Source organism: Ricinus communis, chromosome 5 (assembly GCF_019578655.1).
Source record: "Ricinus communis isolate WT05 ecotype wild-type chromosome 5, ASM1957865v1, whole genome shotgun sequence".
In the NCBI taxonomy this organism is placed as follows: domain Eukaryota; kingdom Viridiplantae; phylum Streptophyta; class Magnoliopsida; order Malpighiales; family Euphorbiaceae; genus Ricinus; species Ricinus communis.
This window is the reverse complement of record NC_063260.1, coordinates 18,454,698-18,468,030: the sequence shown is the minus strand read 5'-3', so window position 1 is coordinate 18,468,030 and position 13,333 is coordinate 18,454,698. Positions and strand designations below refer to the sequence as shown.

Genomic DNA, 13,333 nt, shown 5'->3' with positions numbered 1-13,333 from the left:
CTTTTTATGAAAAGGCTCAAATCTTAAATTTAATATGACTCAATTAATTCAATTAAAGCATGGCAAAACCCACTAAGTCTATATGAATTTTAAATTTAGACCTATAATATACTATCTACTTAACCTAATGGACTACAATTTTCATGTAAAGTCTAATTTTAAGGCCTAATATCTATATGCCTAGTTGCAATTAGGCAATCAAATAGTAGATATTTGGCATACATCCAAAAAAAAAAGTAAAGTGCTGAAAAATTAGATCTAGCTATTACAACCCTCATACAATTAAAAATAAAAGAAGACGCATAAATTAAGTTACAGTGTACAAAAATTGCCAAAAATCACATAAAAATCCAAAAATAGGGCAAAAATTGGTGCAGAGCCGATTTGACATTGCACAGAGCTGACCGACTCTAGGGCTTAGCAACGGCCGGTTTTGCATCTTTTCTCGATCCTCTCTCGTCCAAAAGCTTATTTAACATGCATAAAAGATAAAAACATGATTAAAAACTCAAAAAATGAAGCAAGAATCATAACAAAACAAATCAAATTAAGCTAGAAATCATAAAAACTATATAAAAAAAAATTGATAGAAGGCAAATAAAACTTCACACGATAGATCCTAGATTTTAATCATACAACCCTAGAAATTCAATATGATCATATAATCAAAAGAATAAATTTAACATATTACCTAATTATTCCAATCATTATATTCAAACCCTAATAGACAACATATTATCAGATTCAAAATCCAACATGTTTATATTATTATATTCAAAACTGAGCATGCATAAACATTACAAAAACATATAAAACTATTGAAAACCCTAGATTTGATCACATAAGTCATATAAAAACAATTGAAGTCAATCCTAACATGTTTCTAAAATCATAAAATTAAAGAAAAGGGAAGAAGATGCTGGATTTTAGAACCCTCAGGTTGTCACCGTAATTTGCTAAGCTGCGAGTCTCTAAAAATGATGAGATGATTGAATCAAAGATTGGATGAGAATCTAGTGTTATTTTGGCTTGAGAAAAAATTCTATCGTTCAAGAAAAAAACTTTCCTATTCCTAAGTTCTTTCTTAGTGACTTATCTCTCTAATTACCAAAAAAACTATCTACTTAATCAAACATAGGTTTTTAAATATTTTTAGTAATAGTAACATGTAATCAATGTAGCTTTCCTAAACTTAGGTCAATGATGTATTTATAGAGGTAGGATTTTAGGAATCCCTAAATGTATTAAATAAATATCAATAATTAATTAAATCCATTGATTTTATCATATATTCAGTTAAATGAATATCCATTTAAAATTTAATAAAATCCAATCATTAAATGATTTTATCAAGATATAAGTGCATGTCTTTTAGTGTATTTAGGATATAAGTGTATGTCTTTTAGCGTGTTTAGGTGATTATGGTAAATGTCAGTACATTCTCCTTATCTTTTCAAGAAAATGTCAATTCCTTGTCGAGGAGTTTCCTCTTTTATTTATAGCTAAAAAAGAAAACTCTAGAATTAGATACTGATAATTAAAAGATAATGGAAGATATTTAAAAATTTATTTTTAAGTGTAAATAAATATTTTAATCGATTAAAATCTTGATAATATGAACAAAAATCTTTTAAAAATCAAAACTGATAATTTTCTATAATAAAAATTATCAATTATTCTTAATCTTAAAAAATGACACTCCACAACCATGCGATTGTACTACACAGCCGATTGACATCATGCACTGGCTGGCTTTTCAGAAAAACTTAATTGACTCAATTTTGACCATTTGCAACTATTTTAACACAATTATAACCATTTTCAGGGAAATTTTGATCCATTAGTATAGGTTGATCAGATTAACATAAAATCTTAACCAAGACTTTGACCAATTAAATTTCTATAAAAATCGATAACAACAGCAAATTTTCATTATTGGATTTCTAAAAGTCCTTCAATATCTATTTCCGAGATTTGGTGCTTATAAAGTGTTTTTCCTAGATAGAATTGTGGAATAAAGTGACAATTTGTGGCAAGTTGGTGTGTAAATAGACCAAACAGTTAAAAACTGGGTATATTGTCCATCGGCTCCAAATTCATGGGGCAAATTAACCCTTTTAGCCGCTTAAAGAAAAGGTTGTGCAATTTCTTAACATTCACAATATCAACGGACAGAATCGAACAACAGAAATTAATCTGGACCGTCAAAAGAATAGGGCAAACAACAACCCTAATTCGACGACCATATTAAACTCTCAAAAGCCCACCGTCTATCTCTCCTCTACACTTGAAGGCGCGCGGCATCTGCAGCACCTATCTCTTACTTCTTCGTCGTTGCTGCTGCCGCTGGTTCGTAATCCAAAATCCTCTTTGCTTCACTTTTATTTTCGTTTCATTACCGAATCGTTTTTTAAATTTTTTGTGTTTTAAGAGTTCCGTTCGGTACTTTATTAGATTGAACTAGTTATGTGTTATGCGTGTCTGTCTCCTAATTTAGGGTTGTTTTCTTGTATGCATCGCACTGTGAATGAGATAATGCAATATCAGTTAGAATTTAACATAATGTGTTGTCTTGTTGCTACTGAGATAAATGAAAGTAGATAGCAACTTGTTAGTCGAATTTCATTCTGCTGCGATCATTTGGTTTCATTTCAGGTACAGTGATTTGCTAGATTTGTAGGTGTTGTGTTAATAGTTTTCTTTTAATACGTACAGATTAATCATGTGAAATTTGGTATTTTAGTGCATAGTGACATTAAAAATAATGTGCTTAACTATTTGGTTGCTCAATGGATTAGAACTAATGCATTTTTTAATGCTCTAAATTTGTCGTCTGCTTTTCTTTCTGATTTTTAATTTCATGATAATGTAGAATGAATAGGAGATAGGAAGACACATACTTGAATGTCAAGTTAATAGGTTTTGTGCAGTTGTCTACATCTGTTATCCACCCTTCTGAATTTAATTTGACAATATTAATTCACATATTGGTTCTGTCTGTCTTAGACTTGCCAAGATGTACACTACATGGAAGAAGATCCGTAAAGACAAGGATGCTGAACCCACTGAATTTGAGGAGACAGTTGCACAGGTTGGTTCGTCAATGCTTATTGTTATTGTTGGTATTATTAGTATGTTCTATGGCCCAAAGCAGTTTACTCACATTGAAATAAATGTTTCTCTACTTCAGGCAATATTTGATCTTGAAAATACCAGCCAGGACTTGAAGAGTGATCTAAAAGATCTCTTCATTAACTCAGCAGTGTATGTGCAGACTTCCATAAATTTGATGTTTGAAAGAATTGTTTTTTGTCCCTTTTCATTTTTGCTGTTATCCACCTAGTTCTAAATGATGAAACCCCTTTGCAGTCAAATGGATGTTGCTGGGAATCGCAAGGCTGTTGTTATTTATGTTCCTTACAGATTGAGGAAGGCTTACCGCAAGATTCATCTTCGCCTTGTTAGGGAGTTGGAGAAGAAGTTCAGTGGGAAGGTAACTTTTTATTTGATTCAATGATACTTCAAGTAGTGGATAGACATTTATCTTTCTTTAAAAGGTCATCCCGTCTAACGGTCCTGAATTGCAAATGCTTTGTGCTAAGTTTGCTGAAATAGTTATTTTCTGCTTGCATTGAAGCAAATTCTTGGAAATTTGGAGGTTTTGTTTAAATTGTTGGTTTCATTGCTTGACAGGATGTTGTCCTGGTTGCCACCAGAAGGATCGTGCGTCCACCGAAGAAAGGTTCTGCTGTGCAGCGACCTCGCACACGCACCCTGACAGCTGTGCATGATGCCATGCTTGAGGATGTAGTTTATCCAGCTGAGATTGTTGGGAAACGCACCAGATACAGAATAGACGGTTCCAAAACTATGAAGGTAGTCTTGAATGCTTGAACTGAAGAGAACAGAATTCTAACTGGATGTGTTTTTTCAACTGTTTGAATCCATGTGTCTTGCATCATTCCTAAAATGCTATCCCATTGTTTTCAGATTTTCTTGGATCCCAAGGAGCGGATCAACACCGAGTACAAATTGGAAACATTTACTGGAGTTTACAGGAAGCTTACTGGGAAAGATGTAGTTTTTGAATACCCCATAACAGAGGCTTGAGATCTCTATTGAGAGCTTTTGTTCCTGTTTTTCTAGAGCTTTATAATTGCAGCAGATAGGATACTATTTGAAATTTTGATTCTTGAATTTGGTTAAATATGTTCTATATCTTCTTTTTCTTGGCGGCATAGGGTGGTAAAACTTTAATGAATTTACATGCGCATCTAAGTCCTGTGGATTTTGGGGGTTATAGAACATGCGTGCTTTTCTAAAAAGTTTGTTTATGGAAATGTCTACTCTTCAAATCTTGGTAGAAGTTTTACATATAGAATTATATGCCTGTGGTCAATGGTTCATACTTGAATGGGCATGTATCTATAGAGCTCTAATTTCCACTTGTGATTGAAGTGCAATCTTGCTTAGAACCCTATTTTTTGTGTCATTTATTCTCATATTACCCAAAATGCAGAATAAAATGATTGTTCAGTAGTGATGATCTTTCTTTATCAAACTGAGTAGAACAAATGAATGAATAAAATCAGAATAATATTATGGGTATTTATAATTTACGCTGGTTATATTATTATTTTATTTCTGGTGGTTGGAGTCTTCCTGTAAAATGTAAGAGGGAAATTCTATTTTGATGCAGTATCATTGATACTGTGGAGTGAGTTCTACCAAATAAGAGCCATTCGCCCATTATGTATTCACTGAATTTCCATTTATTTTCCTTCCTTTTAAAACACATGATTGAATATATCCTGTTATTTGTAGTAAATGTTTTGTAATATTTAAGCTATAAGGGGAACTGGTAGATCTCTATTAACAAAGCCTCCCATAAATGAGATATTAAACTTCAACCTGATACCACCAAGTTCCATTGGATTACTTTTGGAATAAGTTTTAATCTGGCTTTTGAACTTTACAATCTGAAAAAATAGCCAAATTGAGTCTCATTGCAAAATTCAAGGACTAAATTAAACATGAGCAACAAGTTAAAAAGGCTGAATTAAACTTTATTTCTTTTAAGTTATATGATGTTTGCAAAACTACTGGCATAACAACTTTGTATCACTATCGCTGAAACTTTTTAAATAAAAAGTTACTAGTATTATCAATAGAAAAAAAAATAATACTGATGAGGTTTTATAATCTAATACCATTATTCTAACTTTTTTTATCAGTCTCTAAATTACTTCTTTAGCTAATTCAAAATTTAAAATATATAAAAATAATAATATGTAAATTTATTTATATAATTAAATCAAATTATAATTCAATCATTTTTTTAAAGATCAAGACACAACAAGTTGAGTGATTAGATTGAACCGGCTCTCAAAGTTGTTCGGTCAATTGGATTCCGTGGTGTGCTTGGCTTACTCTCTCAAAAACAATTTATATAGAGCTTATTCAAAGGGTTTAGAAGTTAAAGTGACCGTAAAAATTAAAAAAGGGACCATGTTAAACCAAACTGCATAGTTTAAAGGCAAAATTGAATCTTATTCCATTACTTCTTATCTCCTTAAATCTGTACTATTGTTAAAGTTATCAGTACTGCTCAAATGGCTGGACAAGGTAAACTGATGCAAAGTTAAAATTAATTTTCCTATCAGGAGTAGACTTGAGGTGATGATGATGATTAGGTATTAAGGTTTCAAGTTCAGAAAAAAAAAAAAACAAAAAATCAGTAGGCAAGCTTGGATCTTTAAAAAAGAATAAGAAAACTTATTCAATATCTTAACCGAACCAAATTCTAGAAGAACAAGAAATCATTTGCCTTCAGGACTAAAGGCAGGGGAGGGGAGAGATGAAATACTTGAAAAGGAATGATTCTTCGTATAACTTTACTATATCTCATGGCATTTACATGCAAGTTCTATTATTAATTATACTACATTGTAAAGGAATAATTTAATGCTAGCAATAAATAAGCATAAGGCATAAATCAAACTAACAATTTACCAAACTAAAACTGAGAGCTGCTTTGTCTTCCCATTCACAAGCGTTGGAAGAACCTGCTATTCACTCCAGCCCTATACAAACGTAGCTCAGATGAAGTTGTTACATTAATCTCGATGTTGGCAGGTGCAAATAGGACGTCCCCTTCACCGACAACCTCTTTAGATAATCCTGTGTGCATCATTCCCTTCCCAGCTGTGACCACAAAGATGGAAGGACCTGGGACTGCAGGGAACACTGTTGATTCCCCCTTAGACAGAATGCAGCTATCAACCTCAAATTCGTCAAAAGGCGGGAGGTATCTTCTAATATATGGGCTTAGTGGAAACCCTTTCAGAATTTCAGGGAAGCCCTGATAACAACCAGAAAAACAAAAAAATTCAGAATGATATTGCTCTAATCTTTTGCAAAAGTTTACAATAAGAAAGTTTTGACAGTAACATCGTTTAAATTGTTGTCTTGGCCCTTTCCAAAGCATAAAGCACTTTATCACTGAATTAATACGAATTTTTCGCCATTCATTGATCTTGATAGTCTGAATTACCAAGGAAAGCTAGACCATATCCCACCCAATGTTATAGCAGCTATTGCCAATGTATGTCATTTTATGAACAAAGTGCAACAAGATTATCACATAGGAGGAAACTTCAAAATAACAGGAGAAACTATTGAACTAAATACATGAATGATTACTTCACCTGTTTGTATGTAAGCATTGAACAAAGAGTTTGGACATCCCGATGCTTAGGAGTAAGGCCAGCCCGCACAACATTATCTGATGTTGCCATGCATTCAATGCACTCGCCATAAAGATATGCATGGGGTTCATTTGCACCAAGATATAATGCTTCACCAGGATTTAACTTCACATAATTGAAAAAGAAGGCTGAGATGACACCAATATCAGCTGGATATTGCTTTTCTAACTGCAAGATCAGCTGTTCCTTATCTGTCAACTGTCTCACCTGATGCAATAAAGAAAAGATTTGGACTGAAATTAAAGAAAGCTCAATAAGATGACTGGAACTTGCACAAAACATCTCAGTAAGGACCAACAAAAAATTTAAAAGATATAGGCCCCATCAACAAGAAAAATTACATTTATCCACCTATCATAAAATCAACACACTTAATTTGCAGTTCTTTTAATCTGACTATCAAGTTCATAATGTAGCCACCCTAGTTCAATAGATGAAGAGATACATTTTAAGATGGTAACTTCTTCATCACTCATAAAGGTGGCACTACTTTTCACTACTTAGATTTCCTACAGAATAGCATTAAGCAAGAAAACTCAAGTGACCTGGCTTTCCATGTGCAATCGAATTTTCAATTTAGATATCACTTCTGTTATCATCTCTTTGCTAGCTGACATGAGTTGGGTAAATATTGATCTCACAACTGATTTTACTTTTTCCTCCCCATCCTGCTCATTTACATGTAAGACTTGTTTTGCATCTGCAGTGCCAACCAGTTCTACAATCTCAGGAATGTTCTGAAGAACAGCTTTGAGCTCCTGAAAAAATAAAAGCAATTTGCTCCACATAAATAAATATGAATTTAAAATACAAAAGAATCAATAGCCAATGTCCGCACAAGCACAAAGTAAAAGTAGTTAAAAAGAACAGTTTTATTGAAAAAGAAAGTTCTTGTCTTTCATAAAGAAATTCCTGTGACATTTGATTACGATAGAGCTGTAATGCTTTTCCAGACCTCATAGACATATGTGGGGATTTACCCCTTGCAAACTTTCCATGCAAAATTTAAAGTAATTTTTGGATATTTGTAGACTTTAAGAAATACTAGAATATGTATAATCTCAGCCTGACCATGACTACTTAAAAAAGAACACATGCCTGGTTAGTAGACAAAGATGGCTGATACTAAGGAAATTGTTTCATAGACTTGAGAAACAAAAGGTGGAAGGGGGAACTTCAAATATAACTTATATTCCCCCATGAATCTCATATAGAGCTAATCATGGTCGCATGGAATTGAGCTCTGTCGAGCTGAAACATTATTGCAGTTATATATCACACAAGATGAATACTGATGACAATTGTCAGAAGAGAAAAATCAGTCAAGTTCTAGTAAAAACTTGTGCAATTTAATCATCTTTTAAACTTCTAACAGACTATAAAAATAGACAATTCGAGGAAACCCATTTGCTTATTCTGCATTTTCAATGACCTCAACATAGTTTAAATTTTAAAATGATTTATAACACAAACCTATTAAAGAGTTTTAAATTCAAGAACTCAGTTATGCAGATCAATGAACAACCTTAAGATTGATAAAACCACAAAGGGCCTTGAACTCAGTAATGGCCAATGCCATCTCCGGCTTATGGTTATCATCCTTGTAAACATCTGGCTGCAACTTGTGCAGCATTTTGGCCAATTCTTTGTCAGGGTGAGCCTGAATTGATAATGCTTTTGCCACAGAAAGTACCTATCAAAAAGAAATAGTGAAAATCATGAAAAAAAAATCCAAATACCAAATCTTTGAAATTTCACCAAGCACATAAAATTAAAACACAAAAGTCACAGAAAACTAATTGACCGCATGATCCAACATAAATATTCCGTTCCAATTGCAAACAATTATTAAAAAAATAAAAGTCAAAAGTCAAAATTTTGAAATGGCAACAAATTTGCACCCACAAACAACCACCTATTGCCATGAACATGAACTCTTGCTCAAACGTTAATATGGGGGGGGGGGGGGGGGGGGGGGGGGGGGGTGGGGGGGAGGAGGGAAGAGAGAAACAGAATGCATAAAGAATTAATACTTTCCCTTATTCTAAGATAATAGGCGTTCCTTGACTAGAATCTTAAGAGCAACCATTGATCCTGTTATTGCTAGTAAGACTTATAACACCTAATTCCAAAAAACATAGACAAGATTTTGCCCCAGAAAGAAATTATGCCACACAATTTAAAATTCCCCTGTAAGATTATGATTACAAAGCTGTAACAAAAACCAATAATTATAAAGAACACAACTCATACTCCCAAACAAACAGAAAGAAAAAAATTGTGTACCTTGAACAAGAACGGGAGATCACAACCCCACTTATCAAGAACCTTATCACCAAGCACATTAGGATTCTTAGCAATCCAGTCTTTCAAACTCAGACTTTGAGACCCAATTCCAATCCCATTCTCCCCACCACTTTCCACAACAAATGAAGGCCCAGAATCATGGGTCCCCATCCAAAGCTCGGCATAAGGCTTATCAACTTCAATTTCAGACCCAGAATTCAGAGCATAAAGCTTTGCGACCTGAGAATCAGACCCAATTTTACCCCAATTATAATTCTGGACTGAACATCTCAGTCTCTTAAGTCCCTGGTTTTTCAATTCAGCGTCCATTGGTTAATGGAATATGCAGCGAAGCAAGAAATAGAGAGAAAAGGTAACTTTTCCTTCTTTTTTTCTGGTTTCAATGGAAGGGAATTTGGGAAAAAGGAGGGATCTTTATAGATGGGAATAATAAAAGGATGGCCATTGAAAGAAAGTAAAATGAAATTGCTGGTTTTTGAAGAGTTTGAAAGGATATAAAATAGAGAGGGAAACAAAAACAAGTTGAGAGAGAGAGAGAGATGAGTGAGAGAGAAGATAGATATTGAATTGTGGGGTCTGATCTGACTAGAATTATTCTTTGGAAAATTCTTGCTTTCTGTACCCTTATTTACCCGTACTTTCTTCTCAAGAAATCTCCTTTACAGCACACAATGTAAATTCTTCCATTGAAACTCATCCTCCAATCTATCAAACTACAAAATATAATAATATGTTTGGACTGGAGCATGCAATTTCGTGTCTCAGTAAAATTAACCCTCGCTTTTTGTGTTTGAGAATGACTTACCTACGTTCCTTCTATCATACATAAATAACTGGAGACTAGCACTTTCTTTTTCTAATATTAATATTTAATATAATATAAATATATATCCAGAATATGTTATATCTTTATATATATATATATATATATATATATATATATATATATATATATATATATATAAGTTTCTTTTGTAAAATATCTTATTCCTTTTCTTTTAATGCATCTATATGAAAATTAAACAACTTGCCACATATAAAAAAAAAACAATTTTAGATAAATTAGAAATTTAGGCGCTCGTTGTCTAGCAATTATCATTCTTCTAATTATAAAATTGAGCTCATATATAAAATTTAATAAAGTCTTCAATATTTTTAGATTGTTTATAATAATTTTTAAAATAATAATATTAAATACTTTACGTGTCTTTTAAAAAGTTAATATTTTTAAAAGTTAAAATTTTATTAGTGCAATAGTACATAAATTATTTTAAAAATATTTATTAATTGACTTTTAGTATAATACAAATCTATAATTAGTATTATTAATTATTAATATCTATAAAAGTACAAAGAAGTGAGAAATTTTTTAACTGACTAAAATATTTTTTAATTAATTAGTAATTACTAATCTTATTATACATCCATAATCCTACAAAAAAAATTGATGAATTATTCACACCATATATATATATATATATATATATATATATATATATATATATATATATAAAATGAAATTTAAATAACTCACTACAAATTTTCATAAAAATTAATGATAAGAAGTCAAAAAAAGTGTGGTACTTTTATTTTTTATTTTATTGATATATTAATTTATAAAATTATTTTTATTATAATACTTTATTAGTATAATTATTGCAGATGCATTATTTCATGCTATCAATATGTTTTTATATATATTTTTGAGTTCTTACTATACAATAAAAAAATACTTATAAAATAATTAAATATTTTTAATGAATATTACATTACATGCTAATTTGCCAAATATTTTATATTATGATTTCTATTATTATAATTTACGCGTGTGGTGAGTAATTTTAATTAAACTATAAGTATAGGTGATATTACTATTTTTAGAATTAGATTTTATTGTATAATATAATCGAAATTTAAAATTTTCTTAGGAGTGTCATTAAATAGCTTGCCATCTAGGAGAAGGATTTTTTTAAACTCTTAGAAATGTAAATAGATTTTAAATTCTTATAATACTAAAAAGAACTAGTTACTTTAAGAGTTTAAATAATTTTAAGAAAAAAATATTAATATTTATAGTGTATGGTGTATGCAAAAAAGAGAGGATTTTAATATTAGATATTGAAAATATTATTAGATTATATCATCGATTTGATTTTATAATCAAAATATAATAACGTCCGTGCAACGTATGAGTAAGCGACTAGTTATATTAAATATATTAAAATTTAAAATTTTCTTAGGAGTGTTGTTGAATTGCTTGCTATCTAGGAAAAGGACTCTTTTAGACTAGATATAAATAAATTTTAAATTCTTATAACAGTAAAGAAAAAATAGTGAAAAGAATTTATAATGTATGAATAATTTATAATAGTTAAATAGAACTAGTTACCTTAAGAGTATGAATAATTTTAAGAGAAAATAATTATATATCATAGTATATGGTGTATGCATAAAAGAGAAAATTTTATAATTAATTATTATCAATCAATTCTTTCGTTAAAATACAAATTTAATTAAAAATTATATAAAAAATTTATAAATTCAATATTTAAGCATAAAGAATTTAGAAGCAAGTAAATAAATAAAAGAAATTCAACTCTTACAATAAGGTGAAATCAAATAGAAAATCTTTGTCTCACACTCAATTTTGACTATTGAATTCAATTTTAAACAAGTTGAGTAAGAAATAATACCACATATAATTTAATTATATCAATTTGTGTGTTTTTTATATAAAAACTAATTTCTACATTCCTATAAGAAAAATAGATTTTTGAAATTGAGTATAGGAAATTGTTAATATTTAAAGGGAAAAGGTAGCTAATTATACTTTCTTAAACCCTAAAGTGGGGTTCTACTAAAGTACTGTTGCACTATTCTACCATTTTAAGTCCATCTTTTAATTATAAATAATTATTTAGTATATTTTAAATAATTTATTTATTTTATACGTCATCCTATTAATATAAATTGTCGATATATATAACTTTTAATTATTTATATAAATTAAAATTATATAGATGAATCTCTAATTATCATAAATAAAAATTTTCATAAATAAAAACAATGTATTTAATTGATTAATAATTAAGTACCATATAATTGACTAATCTAGTATTTAATTATATTGATTCATTCTAATGTATCATAAATGTATCTTACCATATAAACCTATAAAATTAATTTTATTTTAAATTTTATAATTTATAAAAATAATTAAATACTAGATTAATCAATCATATATAATACTTAATTATTGGTCAACCAAATATATTATTTTTATTTATTAGATTTTTTTATCTATTCTTATAATTTAATTAATGATACTTTTCAACTATGAGATTTACCTACATATTTTAACTTATATAAATAATTAAAAAAATAATATATCAATTCATTGTCAATTTAATTAATAGAAGGATATATATATATATATATATATATATATATATATATATATATATATATATATAATTAATTAACTTTTAAAATAATACTGATTAATTTTTTAGAATTTAATTAGTGATACTTGAAAACTATAAGAATCAACTATAACATTTTAACTCGTATAAATAATTAATAATTATATATGAATTTATTGACAATCTAAATTAATAGAAGATTATATAAAAAATAAATTATTTAAAATAAATATTAATCAATAGTCTATAATTAAAAAATAGACTTATGATGGAAGGATACTACAATGGCACTCTAGTAAAATCTCCTAATTTATTATGTAAGCTAGTTTAATATTTGGATCTTGTGTGGAACTTAATTAAAAACTTTATTGATAAATTATAGATGTTATATTTATGAGTTACTTTTATATAATAATTATATTAGTACAATTCTCATCTAAATTACTATAATTTAACATAAATTAAATAATTAATAGAGTATATATGTCTAATATTTTCTATTAATATTAGTTTGTATATAAGTATAAATATAATAACTATCCTAGCATATATAAAAATAGACATTGACAATAGAACTAGCCGATTCCGGTTCACAGTTTCAATTCCAACTAATTTAAGAAAATTAAAAAGCTAATTAAAATAAATTATTTTCTTACGAGTTGCAATTGGAACTGATAGTTCCGATTCCAGTTGAAAGAAAACCGATATTGAACTAGTCTCCTAATTCTGGGTTAGCTCTAATTTTTTTTCACCAGTCCAGATCCATATATCAAACTTATATTTTTTTTATTTGAATGTTGAAAGTTAATATAATGTTAGAATTTATGAAATGTGAGA

At 29.3% G+C, this 13,333-nt stretch overlaps 2 protein-coding genes across 2 annotated transcripts; one reads left to right on the top strand and one right to left on the bottom strand.

The window, feature by feature from the left end:
• The first annotated feature begins 2,165 nt into the window (after positions 1-2,165).
• Positions 2,166-4,355, top strand: LOC8286624 (40S ribosomal protein S7). Its single transcript, XM_002531430.4, has 6 exons — positions 2,166-2,349; positions 3,007-3,091; positions 3,191-3,264; positions 3,370-3,493; positions 3,694-3,876; positions 3,991-4,355. Exons 2-6 carry the CDS (start codon positions 3,017-3,019, stop codon positions 4,108-4,110), a joined length of 576 nt encoding a protein of 191 aa, XP_002531476.1. The 5' UTR covers positions 2,166-2,349; positions 3,007-3,016; the 3' UTR covers positions 4,111-4,355.
• A 1,511-nt stretch (positions 4,356-5,866) lies between these two features.
• On the bottom strand, positions 5,867-9,794 carry LOC8286633 (mannose-6-phosphate isomerase 1). Its single transcript, XM_048375091.1, has 5 exons — positions 9,054-9,794; positions 8,293-8,460; positions 7,313-7,525; positions 6,708-6,974; positions 5,867-6,361 (listed from the first exon to the last, which is right to left on the bottom strand). The coding sequence occupies exons 1-5, from the start codon at positions 9,381-9,383 to the stop codon at positions 6,047-6,049; spliced, it is 1,293 nt and encodes a 430-aa protein (XP_048231048.1). The 5' UTR covers positions 9,384-9,794; the 3' UTR covers positions 5,867-6,046.
• Positions 9,795-13,333: the final 3,539 nt, after the last annotated feature.

Bases quoted from the DNA above. Each gene is read 5' to 3' on its own strand.
- LOC8286624 (XM_002531430.4), top strand. From the start codon at position 3,017: ATGTACACTACATGGAAGAAGATCCGTAAAGACAAGGATGCTGAACCC. The intron at 3,092-3,190 runs GTTGGTTCGTCA...TCTCTACTTCAG, and splicing joins TTGAGGAGACAGTTGCACAG to GCAATATTTGATCTTGAAAA. The intron at 3,877-3,990 runs GTAGTCTTGAAT...CATTGTTTTCAG, and splicing joins ACGGTTCCAAAACTATGAAG to ATTTTCTTGGATCCCAAGGA.
- LOC8286633 (XM_048375091.1), bottom strand. From the start codon at position 9,383: ATGGACGCTGAATTGAAAAACCAGGGACTTAAGAGACTGAGATGTTCA. The intron at 7,526-8,292 runs GTTGTTCATTGA...TTATTTTTTCAG, and splicing joins GTGGTTTTATCAATCTTAAG to GAGCTCAAAGCTGTTCTTCA. The intron at 6,362-6,707 runs GTGAAGTAATCA...GGTTGTTATCAG, and splicing joins CAATGCTTACATACAAACAG to GGCTTCCCTGAAATTCTGAA.